The sequence below is a fragment of the Micromys minutus genome, assembly GCF_963924665.1.
Source record: "Micromys minutus genome assembly, chromosome: 27".
Lineage (NCBI taxonomy): Eukaryota > Metazoa > Chordata > Mammalia > Rodentia > Muridae > Micromys > Micromys minutus.
The window spans coordinates 24476106-24499420 of NC_137962.1; the positions used below are offsets into that span (position 1 = coordinate 24476106).

Sequence of the window (23315 nt, forward strand, 5' to 3'; positions counted from 1 at the left end):
CCGACTGACAGAGTGACATCAGCTGAGACAGACCCATGTGCTGAGGCAAGGCCTGCGGAGGGACACGTGGTGTTTGGAGGGAATGTAAAAAACCCGGAGGACAGTGATGAAGGCTGAGCATGGCTTACTTGTAGAACTGACTGTGCAACGCTTGTGGGTCTTGTATCTCCAATGATTTCCACTTTGCGGAGAGAGGCACAACCAAGAACTTTCCCGGCGTTCCCGTTGGCCCTGGTCCCTCAAATGTTTTCCTTTTTCTGACTATCACATCTCTGATGGTCCACTGGGCTTTTATTACCACTCCTGCCCCTAGAGGTGTTGATGTTTTAATGTCAGCATCATCAGTACTTAATATAGGCCTATAAAATAGTATGCATGCCATAAATGTTTGATGAATGAATAAACTGAATGCACTGTACATTAATGGCTCCTTGTTACTCAGAGATCATGTGGCACATTGGAATGGTGCAGTGTAACAACCGGCTTCCTTCATCCTTAGCCCCCCAGTGAGCCTTTATGTGTGTGGGAATTGCAAGATATGGTGGAGGACGAGAAGGAGAGTTTTAATCTTGGAGTATCCCAGCATCAGAGGGAACAGGGCTTCCAGGGCAGTGGAGTCTCTCCGACATGCCAGAGAGTTTAAGAAGACAGAAGAGGTAAGGTTCTGAGAGCTGGGCTATTCTCTCATCAGACATACCAAAACTACTCCTGACATGGCCCTATCAACTGTACTAATCACAGACATTATATGCTGCATGTTGCAAACCAGACGTGGTCCATTTTCCCACAGGTCTCTCTGAATGGAGGCTAGACCCTCTCCTCTTAGATGCCCCTCTGCCCCAAACAGCCCCATTTCAGCTCCCATCACATGGATTTCCCTTTATTCCTGGGATTGGGGCAAGATTAAAATCTCAGCTCTTCCATATACCACCTCTGTGATACTGGGCAATAACCTGACATAAGAACCACCATTCACCGTGTTCATCTCTAGGGCCTGTGGAGATAGCGCTTCACTCTGGGTTTAAAGGTTAAATAGGACCACAGGGATTCGGTGTGGCACGTGACGCCTGGTACCCAGTCCCTTATATTCTTCAGGTCTTCAAGAATCACTTCTCATCTCTCATGCCAGGAATCTGAAAAGACGGGCACCCACTCTGCCTCTTCCCTGTATCCCCAATGACCCCAGTACCTCCGCTGAGGTATTACGTCATTCTTCAGGAATGCTTCGAATGGATCTTAACGTTCAGTGACCTGGTCCTCTGTCTTCCATGCTTTTGTGGCCATCCTGATCTTGGTCTTTTAAACCACACCTTTGAAAGCTAACGTGTGTGTGTGTGTGTGTGTGTGTGTGTGTGTGTGTTCTTTCCATCCCCTTGGGGAAATGATGTGTCCGCTTGACTCTTTCGAGTGTCACAAGGCCACTAGACACTGTTGCATGTATTCCCACCACAGATGCAGAAGACACAGAAACTTCCTTTACTCTCATCTGAACACCTTAGTGATATTTGTTCTGGGAGACAAACTAATTTTATCTAGCCAGCCTCAAAGGATTAGATATTGGGATGGTTTTTAATGTTTTCCCCTTGGGAAATAGTCTTTAGGTACCTTTTGTTACTTCTTCGAGGCAAAATCCTAGAAAGTCAAACTGTTTTACCAAGTGTGTTTGAAAGTCCTCTAACACGTTCAGTCAGAATGGCCTCCAGGAAGGTTGTACTAATTTATCTTATTTTCGTCCTTATTTGGTTCTTTACGAAGAACTCGCAAGATTATTGACCTGACTTGTCCTCACGTAACGGGTAGAGCTCGGAGTTTGCCTTGTCATGCCTCCCCACAAACTATGATAAACACTTAAGCCTCTAACACAAGACCAGGGTGTTTACATTTGCTTAAACACATTAATAAACCTGGTGTCACGTTAACAAGACAGATCCTATGTCAGTTTCCAAAGAACCAGTGGCATGTTTTAAAAATTGATCTAACCAGTTTTACGCGTGTCAAGCCAACGAAAGCAAAGGAGCGCGTGTGCATACTCTATTTGTCTAGCAGGAATGGAGCGAGAAGGGGCCGCTCGCTTCAAAGACTTCTGCAGTCTGTGTGTGAAATCGTCACCTGCACTGCTCAGTAGAACTCACACTGCATCAGTCACCGTTCTTAACAGCTGGAATAGTGCAGAATGTCTACATTAAGACCAAAGACAATTAATACTGCATGTCGACTGGCACCGCCATTGTTCAATAAATACTTGTGGAGTAAGCGATTATCTGAAGACATAGTCTTAACTGAATTTTATCTCAGGGGCTTGCTGGGAAATCTTACGTATGAAACCTAACCCATCTTTATGCTCTCTGATTTGTATCTGGCAGGGGAAAAAAAAATCAGACTTACAGTCTTTATTTGTGTGTGTGTGTGTGTGTGTGTGTGTGTGTGTTTATAGAGTCATAAAGTAAGTTGGGCTGCAGATTCTCTATAGAAGCAAAATTCGCCAGCAAGACAATGAGATCTACCTTCTTTACATATGGCGTTCTGGCAAAGTGGCTACTCGATGTCACCAAGCGTCCCCTCATGGGAAGACGCACACACAGGCCTATCGGCATCTGGAAGGGTGGGCTCACAGCCCAAAGTGAAGAAGGGAGAGAGCAGCTCCCATTCAACCTCCTGCAACAGGATTTATTAATTCCACCTTCGAGAGACTGATAAAGCCATCAGAGAGATAAGGAACTCGGAGATTAAAGCCCCAAAGGACAGACTGACATAACTAACGAAGCCTTCTGTCCCTAAACACCGTGGATCACTAACTCCACGTCTCATTGGCTTAATGAGGTGATGGCTGTACCTGGAAATCACACTCTGCGAACCCTGGTTATAAACAGAATCCACCTTGTCAGTAGAAAAAGTGGGGACTGCAGAGACTAAGAAGTCAGAGACTGAAGGGCACTGGGGTTAGAATCCATGAGATATAAGTAGATTAACTTTTTATATCCTTATAACCCCATTAAGCAAAGTACCAATGGCTCTGCTATTTTATTTTCATATTTTATTTCCCTTGGACTAATCTCTGCAAAGCCCACCAAAATGTATCAAGAAATGAGTCAAAGGCGCTTTAACTCATGTAAAAATTATTAATCACTTCATGTGCTAATTGATTACTTACATAGCACATGTTCCAAACGGTTTGGTAGGCAGAATACATAAACTAATTAATCGCCGCTTAATTTATATTCACGTGCTGGTGATACATTTAATGGTGGTGGACCAGTATGATGAGGAATTTACTCAAGCGGGTAATGCGTGTTCCTGAAGGGCCAAAAAAAACAGATGAGGGGTTTTTCAATGACAAGCGTAACTGAAGGTGAATATTTACATGAAGTAAAGTTTTAAACATTACTTTTAAATTGACATTCTGGTATAACTAAAAAAGAAACGCAAGTCATTATGGGTCACTTAAAAAGCAAGCTACCACAGAAGGTGAGCCTCCTGTCCCCTCTGCCTCTGAATAAAGGAAGCAAAGAATGTGAGGTGGTTTCTACCCTTGACAGCTTCCAAAAACAACCTGGAGAGCTCATCTTGGAATCCAACCCCAGGCCTCTGGTCTAGAGTAGCAGCTCCAGCCTGTGGACTGGGCAGGGAAGGACCCTCTCACAGGGGTGGCAGATATCCTGCATACCAAGTGTCTACATTATAACTCCTAACAGTAGCAAACTGACTGTTAGGAAGTAGCAACAAAATAACTTTGCGGTCTGGGGGACACCATAGCATGAGGAACCATGTCAAAGGGTCTCAGTGTTAAGTCTGAGAGCCACTGATGTATCCCTGCTAATTTCAGGAGAGATGAGGGGTCGAAGTAACCTTCACACAGGTCAACCTAGATATGGTCAAATATCGTTGTACGAAGGATGGAGGGAGCGCTGTCTAATGCACACAGCTGTTACACCCATGAACTCACGGTCGCTGTGGCTGTCTACACAAAAGCTGTGCATAATGGGCCTGTCATCTATCACAAGTGCAAGAGGGACTCAAGGGGCCTGTCTTTCTCTGAGAAGCCATTAGCAGGTATCAGTTGCTAAAGGAAGAGGAGTCTTTTTCTTCAGGGGTACAGCCCCCTGGTAAGTTGTCCTGCTCCAGTAAATACCACCCTCCAAATGCTCACACAGAAAACAGCACAAGAAGACTGGGGCGGGGGTTGTGGTTTAGAATAAAGGGTTCCCCAGGAATGGGAAGAAAAAGTGATCAGGTGGAAAATGAACATCATATACCATATTGTATCAAACTGTCAGAGGAAAAATACATTTTCATTTAAGAAAGAAAAAAAAGAAACACTTCTTCCCAGAATGCACCTTTCGACATGCATGTTCACACCAGCAGATTTGTTCATGACTGCCTGTCCTCCTCAAGACTTTTCTATGTAGGAATGTGGTCTAGTTGAGGAAGCTTTAATAGATCCCTTTAATAGATATTAAAGATTCCATGTGGCCCCTTTAATAGGTATTGTTTTTAAAGGTGAGACAGAAGGGCGGTGACTGCCACAGCAAACACTGGTCTTCAAAGCTAAGGCTAGACAGTAAGAACAATTAGCAAAAGGGTGTTCTTCCCCCATCTCTCATCCCACTGTTCCAAAGGAAAGCCTAAACATTTTTTCTGATGCTAGGTGATCCCGTGATTCAGGCGATAAACTGAACCAGTCCTGACTATCTTGGGTCAGTGGAAAATTCCACCTAACTTACCAGTCCAGCCTTGTCCCCACGGACACTGTAAGAACCCAGACATAAAACAGCCCAGTATTTGGGTATCACATGTATACACTCCCCATATATTTTAAGCCATTTTCAATCGCTATTAAATAGCATAATGTAGATGGTTCTTTATACTGTAGATAATAACGAGAAAGGATACAATTGAATGTGTTTAATGAAAGCCAATGTTTTTTCTAAAACCTTCTTTTTAAAAATTACGTTTATTTATTTTATGTGTGTGAGTGATTTGCCTGCTTGGATGTCTGCACACCCATGCATGACTAGTGCCCAGAGAGATCAGAACAGAGCATCAGACCAAAACTGGAGTGCTGGATGGTTGTTGGCCACTATATGGGTGCCGTGAACCAAACCCCGGGCCTTTGTAAGAACGAGTACACTTGATCACTGAGACATCTCTCCAGCCCCTTTCTAAACAGTTTTCTTTAAAAAAAATCTGCAGTTGACTAAATGCATGGACACAGAGCCAATGGACCTGGAAGGCTGGCTATTGTAAAATTGAAACAGTCTATGAGGTGGTAAGGAGTGTAACTCAATTAGTACGTGCTTGCTTAGCCTGCGTGATGTCTTGGGTTCCCTTCCCTCAAATCAATAAACCTGCTGCCCTCGTTTGGCTTCTGTTGCTGTGATAAACACACAATGAAAAGCAGCTTGGAGAGGAAAGGTTTGTCTTACAGGTTAAGGGTCCATCATGGGAAGCCAAGGCTGGTGCTTAAAGCAGAAACTGAAGCCGAGGCTATGAATGAGTGCTGTTTGCTGGCTTGCTCCCTGTTTCGGTGTGGCCTTGTGGCATTAATCGACAGTCCCAACACTCAGGAGGTAGGCAGGGAGGTCAGAAGCTCAAGGTCATCATTACAGGGCGAATTTAAGATGGACCTAGGTTACACCGGGACCTTAACAAAGGAAGAAAGAGAAGGAGGGAGGAAGGAAAAGAGGATGAAGGTTGGGAAGAAAAGACTAAGATCTATGCTAGACAGGAAGCTACAGTGGGAAATCTGCACAGGTTCTTCCACAGGACACGTTCCTCTCACGCTGGCTGGTTGAAGTTGTGGCCGTCACCCCGTACCCAGGGATGTTTGTCTGAAGATCAGGGCAGCAGGGTGGGATGGCCTCATTAAGCTGGAAGATCACCTGCCTCAGAAATGGCTCTACCTCCTGATTAGCTACATAATTATTTCCTTCTAGCAATGAAGTCATTTTAAGCCTTGTTTTCCCGTGACTCGCAATAAATATCATTTAAAGTGATTTCCGTCACATAAGCCATGTGAGGTGTGCTGAAACACACAGTCACCCCCATATAATATGCAGGAGCAAACATCTATGTCAAACTTAGGAATTCACCAATACAAAGGGGGTAGAATTACATAGTGTTTACAGGCTTGGCCGCACCAGAGTTTTCTCTTGTTCCTGAGGATGTGTGGGTTTTAAGTCTCTGTGTGTATTCAGGGTGCCTGTAGCCCCAACACTTGCTTACAGAACTCTTTTCATCAATTCGGGCCACGTCAATCATGGTGTTGTTTTAGGAAACCAATATGACAAACGCAAAACCTTTTCCTTTTAGGGAACACAGGACTTTGAAGTTGCCTTTCCTTGGCATCGTCCTAAATCCCCACTAAGCCCCGGCACGGAACACAACCACAAAGCCCAGAGACGTCTGTCCAATTAATAAAACCGTAGCTCCGAAGCTGGGCTTTGGAACTTGACAGGGTATAAAATTAAGAAATAGATACAAATGCAAACTGAAAACACTTCAAAGCCCAGCTTATGAACATCAACACGGAGATATCGCTCACTGTGTTGGAGGATTGCCAAAATTAATGATGACTTTTCTTCCCCCATCCTGACTTAATGAGAGTCACCCTGAGACCTGCGTTCCTGTGTAAAGCAAATGAAGAACTTATTAATAACGTGAGTAGCTCCAGGTGCTCTTCAGCTCAGCAGCACAGCTCTTCTCTCAAGCCAGACCGTCTCCTTTTTATTTCTTGGATTTGGTGTGTTTGACTCAAACCCAGCCCAGCTATAGGCCTATGGGTGAGCCGTGACTGTTTAGTCATGGTAAATATGTATGTGCCCGCTACTACAGCATCCGGGGGGAGATTCTCAAGTCCAGTAGAGACTTCAGTGATAAAAGTGGGTAACAGGAGAGTTATGCCTTTTATATCAGACCATTGCTTTAGGATCACGCCAAATAAAAAAGAGAAAGTACAACATTAACATTTATGATTTACGTGTATTAGAAATCTAGAGTGCCTACCCATAATATTTTTATTTAATTTTAATTACAGCCACATAGTAGGTGTGTTCTGTTCTGCGGAATCGACTGATTATGTGACGAACTTTATATACCAATGAGGAAAAAAACAAAACCTCAACCCACTATAAAATTATGAGCTATTTGTAAGATGCAGTCTAAAGTTAAAGAAGTCTAAAGAGGAGTGGGGGAGATTGGAAAACTGACAAGATTAGCCTGAGGCATAGACCCTCTCCGGTCAGGACCTTCGCTTGCTGGGCTCTGCTAAACACAACTGGGCTCAATGTCTGCAGCCAGGGCCAGGTCCCAGCAGCGGTGCCCCAGGAGCTTCGCATCTTCTCTGCTCTTTGTGGTGATGCCCAGGTTGATTCTGGAACTGACTTATGAATATGCCAGAACCTCTGTTTCAGCCTAGGTTCCCAAATGACTCACATGCCACAGAGTCTGAACCCTCAACCATGATCTAAAGGAGAACACTACTTTCTACTTTGGTGTAAGCAATAAATGTCTCACCCCCCCTTCCTTTTTTTTTTGGTGAAGCCAATTACCTGGCGACTTGTTCCATATAACTAATTCAGCTAGAACAGTGGCTGAATCAGAATCTGAATGTTAATTTCTAAACCCTGGGGCTTATTCCGTTGTACCAGACACACTTCAAAAATCTAAATTTAACACTCTCCGAATTTGAACACATGGATAAAACAGTGATTTGTTTCATTTTACCACAAAAAAAAAAAAAAAAAAAAAAAAAAAGAGGAGGGGGGTTTTGATACTTGCTTTCAATGAATAAGAAATTCAAAGGTAAAGATTGGTATAGTTCGTGGGTACTGTATAGATAAGGACAGTGAAAACTCTGTGTATGCTACACAGACATGTGATGGGACTGTAATGGTGCAGTGAGTTCCAAACTAGATGTAAACATGCATGTATACGTTTCTTTTGTCCTCTGTGAGTTCAGTGAAGCTTGAGTTTCAATAGAGAAGTTCCTGGTGTTTCCTCAGAAAATTGGACCTGAGGATTCAGCTATACTACTCCTGGGCATATACCCAAAAGACTGGGCATATACTCCAATATATAACAAGGACACACTCTGCACCATGTTCATAGCAGCCTTATTTATAATAGCCAGAAGCTGGGGAAAAAAACTGAAATCCTCCAACAGAGGAATGGATACTGAAATTGTGGTACATATACACAGTGGAGTACTACTTAGTTATTAAAAACAATGACTTTATGAGTAAATTCCTAGGCAAATGGATGGAACTAGAAGCTATCATCCTGAGTGAGGTAACCCAGTCACAAAAGAACACACATGGTATGTACTCACTGATAAGCAGAGACTAGCCCAAACAATTCACAGACCTTATGAAGCTCAAAAAGAAGGAAGACCAGAATGTGGATGTCTCAGTCCTTTTTAGAAGGGAGAACAAAACACTCATGGGAAGAAATATGGGGACAAATAGAGGACCGGGAACTGAAGAAAAGATCAACCAGAGACTGCCTCACCTAGGGATACAGCCTATATGCAGCCACCAAACCCAAGCAACATTGCTGATGCCAAAAAGTACTTACTGGCAGGAGCCTGATATGAATGCCTCCTCAGAGGCTCTGGCAGAGCCTTACTGATACAGATGAGGATGCTTGCAGCTAACCAGCAGACTGAACACAGAGACCCCAATGAAGAAACCAGAGAACAGACTGAAGGAGCTAAAAGGGTTTGTAACCCCATGGAAAGAACAACATTATCAACCAACCAAACCCTCCACAGCTCCCAGGGACTAAAACACCAACCAATGAACACACACGGAGAGACCCATGGCCCCAGGTGCATTTGCAGCAGAGGATGGCATTGTCTGGCATCAATGGGAGGAGAGGCCCTTGGTACAGTGAAGACTTGTTTTCCTAGTGTAGGGAATGCCAAGGTGCTTATGTGAGGGTGGTTGGGAAAGGGAGCATCTTCATGGAGGCAAGGGGAAGGGGGATTTGAGTTTCGGGAAAGGGGATAGCATTTGAAATGTAAATACAGAGAATATCCAATTTAAAAAAAGGGAAAAGAAATGTTCTGGGTGGCTGTGCTAACCCTGGCTGGTCTTTTAATTTCTCAAAGTAAGAATAGACAGGGCCCCACATGGAGGGACAGGGTTACCAACTCACAGTCAAAATTTCAGACCCAGAATTGTCCCTGTCTAAAAGAACTGCAGGGACAAAAACGAAGAAGAGACTGAAAGAAAGGCTATCCAGTGACCAGCCCGGCTTGGGATCTACCTCATGGGGGGACACCAAGGACTGACGCTGTTACTGGTGTTTTGCTGTGCTTATAGACGGGAGCCTGGCAAGGCTGTCCTCTAAGAGGTCCTACCAGCAGCTGACTGGGACAGACATATATACTTAAACTCAACCAGTGGACTGAAGTCAGGAACCCCTATGGAAGAGTTAGGGGAAGAATTGAAGGAGCTAAAGGGGAGGATGACCCCATAGGAAGACTAACATTGTCACAGTATCAACTAACCTGGACCCCTGGGAGCTCCCAGACAGAGCCACCAACTGGGCAGCATACAAGAGCTGGTCTGGCCCGAGGCCCCAGGCACATATACGGCAGAAAGCTGCCTGGTCTGGCCTCAGTGGGAGAAGATGAGCTTAAGCCTTGAGACCTTGAGGCCTCTGGGAATGGGGAGGTCTGGTGGGGGTGGCACCCTCTGGGAGGCAAGGAGAAGGAGGAATGGAATGAGGCATTGTGGGAGGGGGAACCAGGAAGGAGGGCAATGGCTGGAATGTAAATGAATAAATAAACAAAAAGAATGGTTTGCAAGAAGCAAGAGCAATGGAAAGGAAGGAAGCAGCCTAGTGGCCAGTGGATCCAAACAGGAAAAGAAGGTGAGAGGAGACACGGGGGTCGAGGGTCTGAAGCACAGGGTCAGGATTCACGGTAAGAAGCTCAACTTGTCTCCCCCCTGACTAGCTGAAGCACCCACGGTCTTGGCTCCTCTACCATCACCGCTCATGCACACAGTGTGATGACTGAGCTCAGCTCGTGTGGTGTGTGGTTAAGAGTTAGATAAGACAAAAGAAAAGCCATGGAGGGAACCACGCCTCTGGCAACAGAGCGAGGGAGAGCACAAGGAACTCGAGGCGGTCCTGAAGTTGTCCATCATCAGCCTCCTCTTCCAGCCCTTCATGCAAACCCGCCCAGCACATGCAAAGCACAATCCCTTAAAAGTAAATTCTCTCTTCTGTTTGAAACAGACTGGGGAAGAGCCCGAGCGACCTTCTGTTTCAAATCAACACAATCTCCTCCTGCCTTGAGGGATCACAGGCCCAGAGAACATGAGAGGGATGTTTGGTTCTCAGCGCGCCACAACAGCATCACCTGACAGCTTGCTTAAAACCGACGCGACACTCGTTTTACAATGTTAAAAAAAGGGAATAAGAGAGGAATTAAATAGAACGCAAGTCCTACCTTCTGTTTCTCGTTCGTCCCTTTCTTATTGTTCTCTTTTTTGCTCTCGTCTTCGTACACGAGGACGAAGTCGATTCGTCTCTGGCCATCGGTGAAAAAGAGGGAGTCAGGTTTTCCATTAAATTCTTCCTGTGTGCGGAATAGAGAAAACAGCAGCATGGTGAGGTTTTGGAAAGTTAATGACGGCCGGTGTTGCACCTCTTTAGCCTTCACTGATGAGCTCACTGAAGTCACTGAGAGAGAGAAGAACACTCACGTCGAGTTAACCTAATCTCTACCGCTACAGCGTGTCTGTTCTTGGTTGGGGGAAGTGTATGGTTTGAGGAGCACACAGAAGTGGCTTAGAATTCTGGGGGACAGTCGGTGTCACATGCAGGACACAATCGCCCCAGATTCTATCTGCCTGAGCAGCGCAGGGGAGTCAGGGCTGGAAAGGAGCTCAGTAAAGAATGAGATGTAATCTTTGCAAGTCATAAAACCCTCAGCCTTCTTCCTGGCTGAGGGGCTGAATGAGTTAGCAAGAAGAAAACTGAGAGTTAATATCCGTGGGAGCCTCATCGCCTGTCTGTCTTATTCCCTAGCTTCTAATTGGTTTCCCTGACATCTCTCTGGACATCATTACTTCATCCACGGTATCACCCCAAACAGGTGAGAAAAGGAGCTAGCACATACACAAAGCCACTCTGGACGTCTGCAAATCCACAAGCAGTGTTCTTTGACGAGTGTGAAGCAAATTTTAGGCATTGTAAAGATCTATGGTAATAAACTGAGTCTTTAAGAGCTTAAAAGTCTGTACTCTGACCTGCATTTAGTGGTAGAAGCTACTGTGATTCCAACACTACCTGGGCTGAAGGAGGAGGGCCCACAGGCCAGCCTGGGCTACAATGGGATGCTTTGTCTCACAAAGAAGGGTATGTGGGAAAATAAGTATGGCAACAAAATAAGATGTTACAGCAAAAGGTGGACTTAATATAAGCAAATAACATTATATATAATATATATATATATTATATATAATGAGTGTGTGTGTGTATATATATATATACTGCTGTCCCTCAGTTTCCATACACATAGACATAGTTGGTTGAATCCGCTATGAGGAAAGTTGGTATCCTCACAGCCTACAAAAAAGAAAAAGAAAAGAAAATGCTTACGCCAACTTCATTGTTTAAGAACCAGACTGCTTTTTAACTGGTAAGTGATGGTTTTTAAATTTCCCCCATTAAAAACAAATGGGGAATTGTGCCTTGCAATCATTTGACGGAACGGCCTGCACGCCATGTTCATTAAACGTGATTAATTCTCTTCTGCATTCAGCATCAATTAGCGCAGAGACCGTTGGGTTTTACCGCCATCCCAGCACCCCCTTTTCTCCCCACTTCTGAGATGTAATCTTTGCAAGTCATAAAACCCACTGACGAGTTCTTCCTTTCCGCTCTCCCAACAGGGGAGTGTGGAGTCTTCTCACATTTGCCGAGATGATCGGCTTTACACTTGGCAGGTACCCAGCCTGCAAAGGCAGCATCACCAAGGGCAGCTGCCTCCATCCCCACATCCCTGCATGTCAGGGGTCCTCAGCCATCCCAAAGCCTGACACCTTAGTGAGGCTCCTCATGGTGTGGTGACCTCCAATCCATAAAATTACTTCGTTGCTACTTCATAAATGCCATTTTGCTACTGTTATGAATTGGAATGTAAATATCACATTTTCTGGTGGGCTTAGGTGACCCCTGTGAAAAGGTCATTCTACCCCAAAAGGAGTCACTGCCCACAGGTCGTGAACAGTATGGCTCTGAGGGACCATTCTTGTCCAGGAAAGCATGACACATCCTTGGTTCTGGCTCATGTTACTGCTGTTAGTTTGTTCTCAGAATGGCAATGGGACGTTGGCAGCATGTGACAGGAAAGCCTGGTTATCCTTGTACACATCTGAGAAGTGCACACAGACAACCTGTTTGTTCTCCAGAGACTCCAGTGGCGTCAGCAGCTCAGTGAGGTGCTAAAGAACCAGGCCTGGAACGTGCGGCACCACAGTGCAAGCCACACACACTGACCACACATCACCCCTGCACAGTGACACACGCTGGTCATGTGTCACCCCTGCACAGTGGCACACACTGGTCATGTGTCACCCCTGCACAGTGGCACACACTGACTACATATCACCCCTGCACAGTGACACACGCTGGTCATGTGTCACCCCTGCACAGTGGCACACACTGAGCACACATCACCCCTGCACAGTGACACACGCTGGTCATGTGTCACCCCTGCACAGTGGTACACACTGGCCAGACCTCACCCCTGCATAGTGGTACAGAGTCGCAACTACCTCTCAAATCAGCCAATAGGCACAAAAAGCCCATGCATAGGACACAAGACCATGGCTCTTTCTTTGTATGAAGACCCCATCAGTTAGCAACAAGTACTTGTGTGAAGCTAATGGTAAGGGTAATCTGTGAAGCGAATACAGAACTTAGACCTGCCAGGAAAAGGGAGCCAACTCACTTCCTACCACCGTAACATCCTAATCTCTCACCTCGTGGTAGAAGACATACTAGTGAGGAAAGAACAATTCTAAATTTAAAAAGGAGGAGGAGGAGGAGGAGGAGGAGAAGGAAGAGGAAGAGGAAGAGGAAGAGGAGGAGAAATACTTTAGTTTTGGGAGAATTGGATTCTTCATTCTAGATTTCACTTACAGGCCTAACTCATTAAAACCACAGGCAACCTAAAAAGTTCCTTTCCCAAAGTTTTACTTTTTCTAAAGGAAGGAAAAATTTTAATAGTTTCTTCAAACAAACACTGGTCATTTTTTAATTGACCGAAAATTCAGAAACAGACCATTCAGCCCTGGCTACTCTCTTGGTGTCCACTGAATTGTTTACTCTTTTTACCTTAGTCAAATGACACAGAAACTAATCATCAAAACTTGTGAAGCTCAGTGATTCCTCTTCAGCAGCTTAAGTTTAGAAATACAGAAAATGTTTGCAGTTTATCAGGTAAAGTCACTTTAGAGACAAGGGCTTGAAGGTAGCTACCAGCTTTCTCACTGAGAAATTTAATTCTTATGGTCCTCAAACATTTAGCTCGAGAGTCTTGGAGATATGTTTCCAATGTCAAGGCAACTAGCATCCTTTCTGGTCTTTATGATTCACCCTTCTTCCTGAAAAGGTGCCTGCAAACTTCTAGTTACAGTATTAGGACTATAATGCACTCTTTCTGTTTATAGCCCCATCCAACCCGGTCCAGAGGACAACAGACTCCCATGAGCCCACTGTTCAATATCAAGTACCATCCTTGCCTGATGATTCCCCTTTGACGAGGGTTCAAAGCACAACGTACGCTCACTTGTCACTGCACCAAAGTAAGAGAGAAAACACTATCATCCATGGCTCACAATGACCTGATACCACCGTCCTTCAGATGATTGGCTTTGACACTTCTCACTTGGGACTGAGAGATGTGCTCTGACCCCCCCCCCCCCCCAGAGCATCTTACAAGCAATGTTTGGGTTGTTTTAAGTCACAGAACAACAACAGTACAGAGGAAGGAAGAAGGCCAGCGCTGCTGACCCACGTGGCTTCTCTCGTTCTGTGTGTTCTTCCAAAATACAAGGCAAGGTCCTTACCCAAATCAGAAAAACAAAACTAAACAATAAAAAAACAAAAAGATCTGCACATATAGGCCGAGCAAGATGGCTCAATGGGTAAGGGTGCTTCTTTCTTAAGTTTAATCCGTGGAACCCACATGGTAGGAAGAGAAAACTGACCCTTGAAGGTCTGGCTTCTGAATGAGAGCTATCTCACACATGTGTGTATGCATACACACAAATGAACAAAACAGACTTGTACATGCACAGTTTCTTCATGCTTACTCTGCTTGGGCTGAGCCTTCCCTGACTCCTCATTTTTCCTCCATCACTCCACTACTTGGCTTCACCCTTCGTCCCCACTGTTCCCCACCTCTATTCTCCTTTCCCCTCGTAATAGACCAGTCCCCTAGGATGGCTTATTTCCAGTGTCCTAGCTTCCACATGTACTTAGCATTAAACACTCACTATCTGAAGCGAGGATTCACAGGTGACAAATGACACACTGCTTCTGTGTGTCCTCACTCATTGCAACGGTTTTCCAGTTCTGCCCACTTACCTGCAAATTTCATTTTTTCTTTGTCTAGTTGCCAGGTGACGGACCATCCATGTTGATCCCATTTCTTAGACACTGCCAACAGAGCCCCTAAGAACGTGGAAGTACAAGCGTCTCTGCAGCAGGTCACAGAGGCCTTTGCTTCATGCCCAAGAGTGACAGAGCAGAGTCTTAGAGTAGATCTCTGTCTAGTGTTTGAGAAACCTCTACACCAGAGGTTCTCGACCTTCCTCATGCTCCGGCCCTTTACTGCAGTTCCTCATGCTGTGCCGACCTCCAGCCATAACATTATTTCGTTGCTACTCCATAACTATAATTGTGCTGCTGTTACGAATCGTAAAGTAAGTATCTGTGTTTCTGTGATGGTCTTAGGCAATACCCGTGAAGTTGTTTGACTCTCAAGACCCACAGGTTGAAAACCACCACCCTACACTGGTTTCCAGAGTAGCTGTGTCCATTTTCACACTTTTTACACACTAACAGTGTGTAAAGGTCCCCAGACCCATACCAGCATTTCTTATCACCTTATTTCCTGTTGATGGCCATTCTGATTGGGGTGAGATGGGATTGTACAGTGGTTTTAATCTGTATTTCCCTGCTTTTTGGGGGATTCTAAACATTTTAAGAGATAGTGACCGTCTGTATTTTCTCATTTTTTTGAGAATTTTTATTCAGTTCTATTGCCTATTTTATTAATAGACTCATTTTCTTCGTGTCTAGTCTTTTAAAATTGGTAATTTATGAAGGAACGTTTTGCTGAAGCAGACACAGGTGAAAAGATTTTCTGCTAAAAGCAAGCACGGGAAAGGACATGTGATGAAGGATTCTCTACTAACAACATGCATGTACTGGTCCACCTTACACTGTGTAGTTGAGTTCCACTTGTCAGGACTCCATAGAGAGAAATGCACAAAAAAAAAAAAAAAAAAACAAAAAAACAAAAACAAAAACAAAAAAAACCCAACAAAACAAAAAACCCCAAAAAACTTCTAATGGTGTGCTGCAGCTTCTTGCTGCTTCCGAGACTTCCAGGCTGACTGGCAGAGTGATGTCAGCAGAGATACACTCTTGCACTGGGGCAAGGCATGTGGTGAAGCAAGATCGTGGAGTACACGTGATGTTTAGAGAAGTATAAATAGGACTCTAGGGGCTGAGCTTGGTGAGGTTTGGCTCGGCGTGCTGAAGGAGCTAGCTATACAACCCTTGTTGGTCTTTCATCTTTGCTGATCTTCCCTTTACTGAGAGAGGCAGAGCTGAGAACTTCTCCTGGTGTTCCTGGTGGTCCCTCTTGCTGACTCAGTCTGATTCAGGTGACGCCTGGCTGTTCCTGCTAGGTCATGCCACCACTGCTGCTATTCCACACTACTGAACTGCTAGTGTAAGCTTGAAATGTTTGGGAGTTGACCTATGAACTGAACTGCTGGTTTCCTTTCTCATTGGTTCTCACTGGTAAGTGCAGTGCATGGTCCTACATCCATGCAAACATGGGCAGTACTCATCTATGTACACATGGGCAACACTAACTGAAGTTGGGTGGGGGACTGTGGTGGTTTGAGTAAGAGCAGCTCCTATAGGCTGATATATATGATTGTACAGCTGGTGGAACTATTTGGGAAGATTAGGAGGTGTGGCCTTCGTGGAACTGTTTGGGAAGGATTAAGAGGCAAGGTCTGTTGTCACAGAAATACTGATGTCAAGGATTCTGGGAGTGTTTATTAGTGAGAGAGTGTTCCACTCTGCCTGCCCTGACTAACATATGACACCTCCATGCATGCATTCCTCTCCTCAGGACCCTCTTACCCCTACACCCCATGTCTTTCCAGGAAACAGACTCCACATGGCCCTAGCCATTCCTGGTTATCTCTCCTTTTCTCTGTTCCAGCATCATGCTTGCCTGTTCCTATGTTCCCTGCCACAATAATCCTATACTCTAAACCTTCCACTTCTGTAACCATAAGTGCCAAATTAGATGCTTTTAAAAATAAGTTGCTGCCTTGGTCATGTTGCTTCTTTACAGCAAGAGAAGAACAACTAAGACAGAAACATATTGGAGGGGATTGTGTGTGTGTGTGTGTGTGTGTGTGTGTGTGTGTGTGTGCATGCATGTAAGTAGTGATCAGTGTTGAGACTCACTACTTTTCAAAGTACTGAGAGGAGGAAGGCTGTGACTGATCAACCATAGATATGACATCTATGTAATGCCCTAGTCCCCACCAAAGGCTCAAAAACAGCCTTTGGACAGCACACGGATATTGGACACAGGAACTGAATAGCAGCTGTGGTTACCTGCATTAGATCAGGTCAGTTAAATATTCCTTCATGATGCTGACAGGGAGATAGACATGGACCATATCCCCAGAGAACATAGGGTTGGGGAGGGTGAGGGAAAAGAACAGAGACTATCAGGATGTCTCGTATCATGGATGGAAGTCTCAAAGGGTAAAAGGAGAAAGCTGAATTATTTTTGTTCAGTGCCTTCAAACAAGTGTGAATTAGAGAAAGTGAAACCTGCCCGTGCTCTTGGCCGTTGTTAAGGAGACACGTGCAGGGCCTCATCCCAGCCACTGACTCAAGTGTAACTTCAGGTTACTGTAGGACCGTGGCCGAGAGAGAATGTCCCAAAGTGAATCTTTTCCAGTAACAACTTGGGAGGAAAAGTCCACCTAGGCAATCTGGCTGAAACGTGACCTCGAGCTTTCTCTTAAAGAGGATGCTACGGTCACACCAGAGGGAAAGGATAGGGCCATGTGGAGTCTGTCACCTGCTTGGACATGGAGTGTAGGGGTGAGAGGGGCCTGAGGAAAGAACCGCATGTGTGGAGGTGCTGTGTGTCACTCAGGGCAGGCAGAGTGGAACACTCCCTCGCTAGTAAATGCTCCCAGGCTCCTTCACATCAGTATTTCTGTGACTCCAAAGCAAACTGTCAACACTGGTCTAGACTCACACGTTTCGGGTGTCATTAAGATGGGGCTTCGAAAATCCTGCCTAGGAATCCAGTCCCGCCTCTCTCCAGCAGAATCTATTATCGTCTGAAATGCTGAGACTTAAATTATTTATTCGCAATCAGGATGAAGTGTGGCTCTGCCTGAATCTTTGCTCGAACTCATGCTTCTGCATGAGGGTGTCTGACCCTTGCCTGGGACAGTGAAGCTGACTGCGTCTGAAGAAATTTCCCCACCACCTGAACACCGGAGTGTCCCGGGCTCATCCGGGCTGACGGCATTCACGACACACAAGGCAGGGTGCAAGAAAGGCTTGTTTTCCAACAATAGCTGAGAAACTGCTCTGTGGAAAATATTAAATTTTTCATGTAATTAAAGAGCAATATGAGAGTCGCAAAGAACTGCTCTCTTGACTAGAAAAATAAAGTAGTTAATTCTGAGACCATGTGGGTTGGAAGGGGCACTGTTCATAACAGAACTAAATTAAAAATACTGTACCATCTATTCTGTCTCTCTCTGTCTGTCTGTCTGTCTGTCTCTCTCTCTCTCTCTTTCTCTCTCTCTCTCTTTCTATATATATATATATATATCTCACACACTCACACACACTCTTTCACACACACACACACACACACTCTCTCACACACACACTCTCTCTCACACACATACACTCTTTCTCTCACACACACTCTCTTACACACATACACTCTCTCTTATACACTCTCATACACACTCACACTTACACACATAGACTCTCTCACACATACTCACACACACACTCACACACAGACTCTCTTACACACACTCTCTCTTACACACATAAACTCTTACACACTCTCACTCTCTCTTACACACATACACACACACACACACACACACATCAAGTTCAGCTCAAGCAAACAGCCTTTAGTCAGATCTCAAAACACAGAACTTCATTTGCATGCCACCGATGACGCATTTCCATTCCCTAACTACTAGCAAGATACAAGAAACAAGTAAAATGTTTTCCTCCATGCAATAATGTAAGTATGCTACAAAGCAGGACAAATTTCACACCTTCCATTCTGATCAAAATGCAAATTGTGTGTCAATGTCAAAAGCCAAACATTGGACCAAAAGAGTTCCAGCTCTACAGCTAGCTGCAGGAGGCAGAGGGCTGAGGGGAAAGACAAATATTTGAAGAAAGCAGGGGAGGGACGAGACGGACGTAACAGATTAGTCACAGGGAGGCACAAGTGTGTGGGCGCACAGAGCCGGTACACAGGAGCTTCTCCCTGACCAGACTAGGCATTCCAGATTGCTGACTTCAGAGAAACGGGCAAAAGAGCCCACTCATGGAGGATAGGCCCTGAAGTGAAGGCTGTTTTTAGAGTGTGTCTCACGATGTTCCAAGAACATTTGGTGTTGACTCTGTGACAATCACCATGTACTCAGGGGAAAAAAAAAAACCCAGTGGTTTCTGGATAAATCAGTCTCCCCTTGGCTCTGTTCTCTGAAGGCAGTGACCAGTTCTTGCTCACCCTGAGCCCCTCCATGTATTAAGGTCTCGGATTCCCCACCCCCACCTCCCAAACTACAAAGACTCTCTCCTAATGGCCAAGAACTATGCTCCTTACAAATTAACTCCTGACAACACGGTAGAGTGTAAAGAAATGAGCCGAGTTTTGAAATAGTTTGAGAGAGGAACCTTCCAGGCCTGCTCCCATACACCCGAACTAAAACGGTGCCATACGCACACACAGTTTTTAACAAACATCGATCAGAGACATCCCCTAGCTTTATATAAAGCTCTGAATCATCGTGTTTAATAGCTGCCATATAATTTAGCTAAACAGTTCCTCCACTGATGAACACACAAGTTGCTTCCAATTTTCTGCTTCTATAAACACGGCTGCAATGCACTGCTTTGTACATATGTATGTGTGCACATGTTCAATTACTATTTCATTAGGCTAAATTCCGGAAGTGGGTTTCTAAGCGCGATGGCCTGTTCAAATGCCTCTGGTACTCGAGTCGATACACCGTCATCCGAATCATACACCCACCAGCACCGTGTAAGAATGTGTGTGCCAGGCGCCACCCTCCCTAGATTACAGCCTTCCACATTCCCACTACCACAGCCAAACCGTGCATTTTGGTTTTCTTTTTTTCTTTTGCACCTCTTAACTAGAGGGCACTAACATCATTCCAGGCCCTGCCCAAAGGAATCACTACATTTTTTAAGTAGTATCTATTGCCCCCTTTGACCTAACTGGACTTTTTAATAGATTCTCTTGAGCTTTGGTGGGGAAATCTGAGGCCACACAGAAAGAGAGCAAGAAGGCAAAGTACAGCACAGAACAAACTCACAGCACCCTGTATGGTTCAGTCTGGAAACCCCACGGCCGTAAGAAGACTGCTAAGTCAGGAAGACACCTGTCCATCTTCAAAGGTAACTCCATCCTGGGGATGCGCAGAGGGCCAGCAGAGGGGCCTGTGAACTGTTGAAGAAGCCCCTCGGAAGTAATGTTCTATAACCACTGTGAACACTGGTGTCCTAGCGCGGAGTAATCCGGGCTAAGACATTGTTGGAGAGGCAACAGCCTGTGGATATGGAGAAGACAGGGGACTGTATATAGAGAGAGTGTTCACATGTACCAAGTGCATCCTGGAATAAAAAGAGAGAGACACACGCCAGGCTCCGGCAGCCTGCCCTGGGTTCTGAGGCGCTGACCCATTATTTTCATCTGAACATTAAACTGAAATGTGCTCATTTCAGAAGGTCACCAGAGCACTGGCTGACTTTTCATCACAGATTACAGGCCACCCTCACAACCACCAAGCATCGGCTAAGCATTCCAACCCCTGCATTTCTCTATATTTAGAACCCTCTATTTTTATTTTTATTTTTATTTTTTGGCTTATCGTGATTTTGGTTTCAAGTTAAATTTGATGCTGAGCTCTTAAAAAGAATGCTATCTTTTAGCTGTAAATGATTTCCACATTTTCCTCGAGTGATAGAACTTGTTATTTTCTTTTATTTCTTACAAGGCACAGATGTGGTTGGCTGTAAATAGCAAACTGTATCATTACAATGTCTTCTTCCACGCCACATTCTCCTGATTCAGCGCGTGCATTTTGTCTTTGCTAAACTCCATGGTTCTATTATCAGAACTCCCCATGCCAGATGCCAACAAGGATGAGGGCACGCCTTCACCGGCATTGTTACTATTTCCTCGAGCTCATGGCAAGGGCTCAGTTCTTTGGTCACATGGCATTTTTGCACAAGTTTAAATATCCTTAAAATTTCCGAACCTACTACCAGAAGACATATCAAGGCAAAACTCTGAAATAAAAATCTCCTTAAAAGGAATTCATTGGGGCTGGAGATGACTCAGTGGTTTTAGCCCTGCCCTGGGTCTCACCCAAAGCACCACACAGAGAACTGACTAGCTAGAGAAATAAATGGAGTCTTATGGGAGATCCCAGTGGGGTGCCTTCCTGCTGGGCAGGGAGCTACCCTCACAGTCCCACGAGGGGCTTCCATGTGGCCAACTTCATCTACGAGACTTCATTCTTTTTAATTTCCTGTTTTCCTTATGGTCTTTCGACCTTTGGGGGTGGGGTGGGGTGGGGGTGCGGAGTCTCAGTTCAGTCTTTAAAAACAAGAAATAAAACAGCAAGGAAACGTCAAATGATGAAAAGAAAAGGCAAAAGTGCCAGCCATAGCTCTTTCATAATTTCCTTTTCTAGAATAAGCTATCGTGTGTTTATTTTCAGCTGTCTGTAGTGGTGTGAGCAAAAGAACTGAGAGAGAGGGAGAGACAGACAGACAGAGGGACAGAGATAAAGACAGGCAGAGAGACAGAGAGGCAGAGAGAAAGTGACAGACAAACAGAGACAGAGAAAGGGACACAAAGAGAGAGACAGACAGAGACAGACAGACAGACAGAGACAGACTATAAGAAATTTCCAACATACTACCTACTACAAAAGAGACAGCATCTAACTAAAGATGACGGGTACAGTGGGAGCTGTGAGAGAGAAGGAATGTCCCCCTGGAGGCTGGCCTCCTGAGGTCTCAGATGCCCACCCAGATCACTATGTCTCTGTTCACTGCCCATTCACTGGCATAGTCTGAAATTTTAGTCTATGCCATCGCCAGAAGAACGCTGTGGGATTTCCCACAGAAACAAGATGGCTTCCCATAGCAACGAGTCCAACAAGATGGCTGTCCTAAATTACACTTCTGAACGTTTAAGAAAAAGCTCCCCACATTATATTCTGCAATCGGTTAAAACCAAAATAGTGCCACACCAGCTCCTGGTGTCTCGGTGCATGGTCATGGTGCCCTACCTATACGCTGAGTTGTAGGATTCTTGGTCTTAGGGAACATTAATTTTAATGTTACTTTGTAACTGTATATTTCTCCCACCCACCTGTGTTTTCCTGCTTCATTAGCCATGTTTCAACTACTTTTAACATATATAATTTAACATATGTAATTTGTTATGTCTTAAACACTACTAAGTCCCATCCACCAAAATCATAGCTGCAAACTGCTCCCCTTTTCCTCCATTGGTGATATCGTGTGCTCCCAGGTCAACAGTCTCTGTTTGGTTCTTAAATAAAGAGGCACCGGCCTGCAGGTTCCTGATACAGCTATCCAGACAGACTGTGGGCTTCCTGATACAGCTATCCAGATAGACAGACTGTGGGCTTCCTGATACAGCTATCCAGATAGACAGACTGTGGGCTTCCTGATACAGCTATCCAGACAGACTGTGGGCTTCCTGATACAGCTATCCAGACAGACTGTGGGCTTCCTGATACAGCTATCCAGATAGACTGTGGGATTCCTGATACAGCTATCCAGACAGACAGACTGTGGGCTTCCTGATACAGCTATCCAGACAGACTGTGGGCTTCCTGATACAGCTATCCAGATAGACAGACTGTGGGCTTCCTGATACAGCTATCCAGATAGACAGACTGTAGGCTTCCTGATACAGCTATTCAGATAGACAGACTGTGGGCTTCCTGATACAGCTATCCAGATAGACAGACTGTGGGCTTCCTGATACAGCTATCCAGACAGACTGTGGGCTTCCTGATACAGCTATCCAGACAGACTGTGGGCTTCCTGATACAGCTATCCAGACAGACTGTGGGCTTCCTGATACAGCTATCCAGACAGACAGACTGTGGGCTTCCTGATACAGCTATGCAGACAGACTGTGGGCTTCCTGATACAGCTATCCAGACAGACTGTGGGCTTCCTGATACAGCTATCCAGACAGACTGTGGGCTTCCTGATACAGCTATCCAGACAGACTGTGGGCTTCCTGATACAGCTATCCAGATAGACAGACTGTGGGCTTCCTGATACAGCTATCCAGATAGACAGACTGTGGGCTTCCTGATACAGCTATCCAGATAGACAGACTGTAGGCTTCCTGATACAGCTATTCAGATAGACAGACTGTGGGCTTCCTGATACAGCTATCCAGACAGACTGTGGGCTTCCTGATACAGCTATCCAGACAGACTGTGGGCTTCCTGATACAGCTATCCAGACAGACTGTGGGCTTCCTGATACAGCTATCCAGACAGACTGTGGGCTTCCTGATACAGCTATCCAGACAGACAGACTGTGGGCTTCCTGATACAGCTATGCAGACAGACTGTGGGCTTCCTGATACAGCTATCCAGACAGACTGTGGGCTTCCTGATACAGCTATCCAGACAGACTGTGGGCTTCCTGATACAGCTATCCAGACAGACTGTGGGCTT

At 45.2% G+C, this 23315-nt stretch overlaps 1 protein-coding gene across 2 annotated transcripts in view; it reads right to left on the reverse strand.

The window, feature by feature from the left end:
• Positions 1–23315, reverse strand: part of ANO6 (anoctamin 6) — a 157155-nt gene that overhangs the window by 56034 nt on the left and 77806 nt on the right. For both annotated transcript variants that reach the window (XM_080939765.1, XM_080939766.1), the window contains one exon: positions 10457–10585. In XM_080939765.1, coding sequence (XP_080795891.1) covers positions 10457–10585 — 129 coding nt within the window. The remainder of the gene's footprint in view (positions 1–10456; positions 10586–23315) is intronic.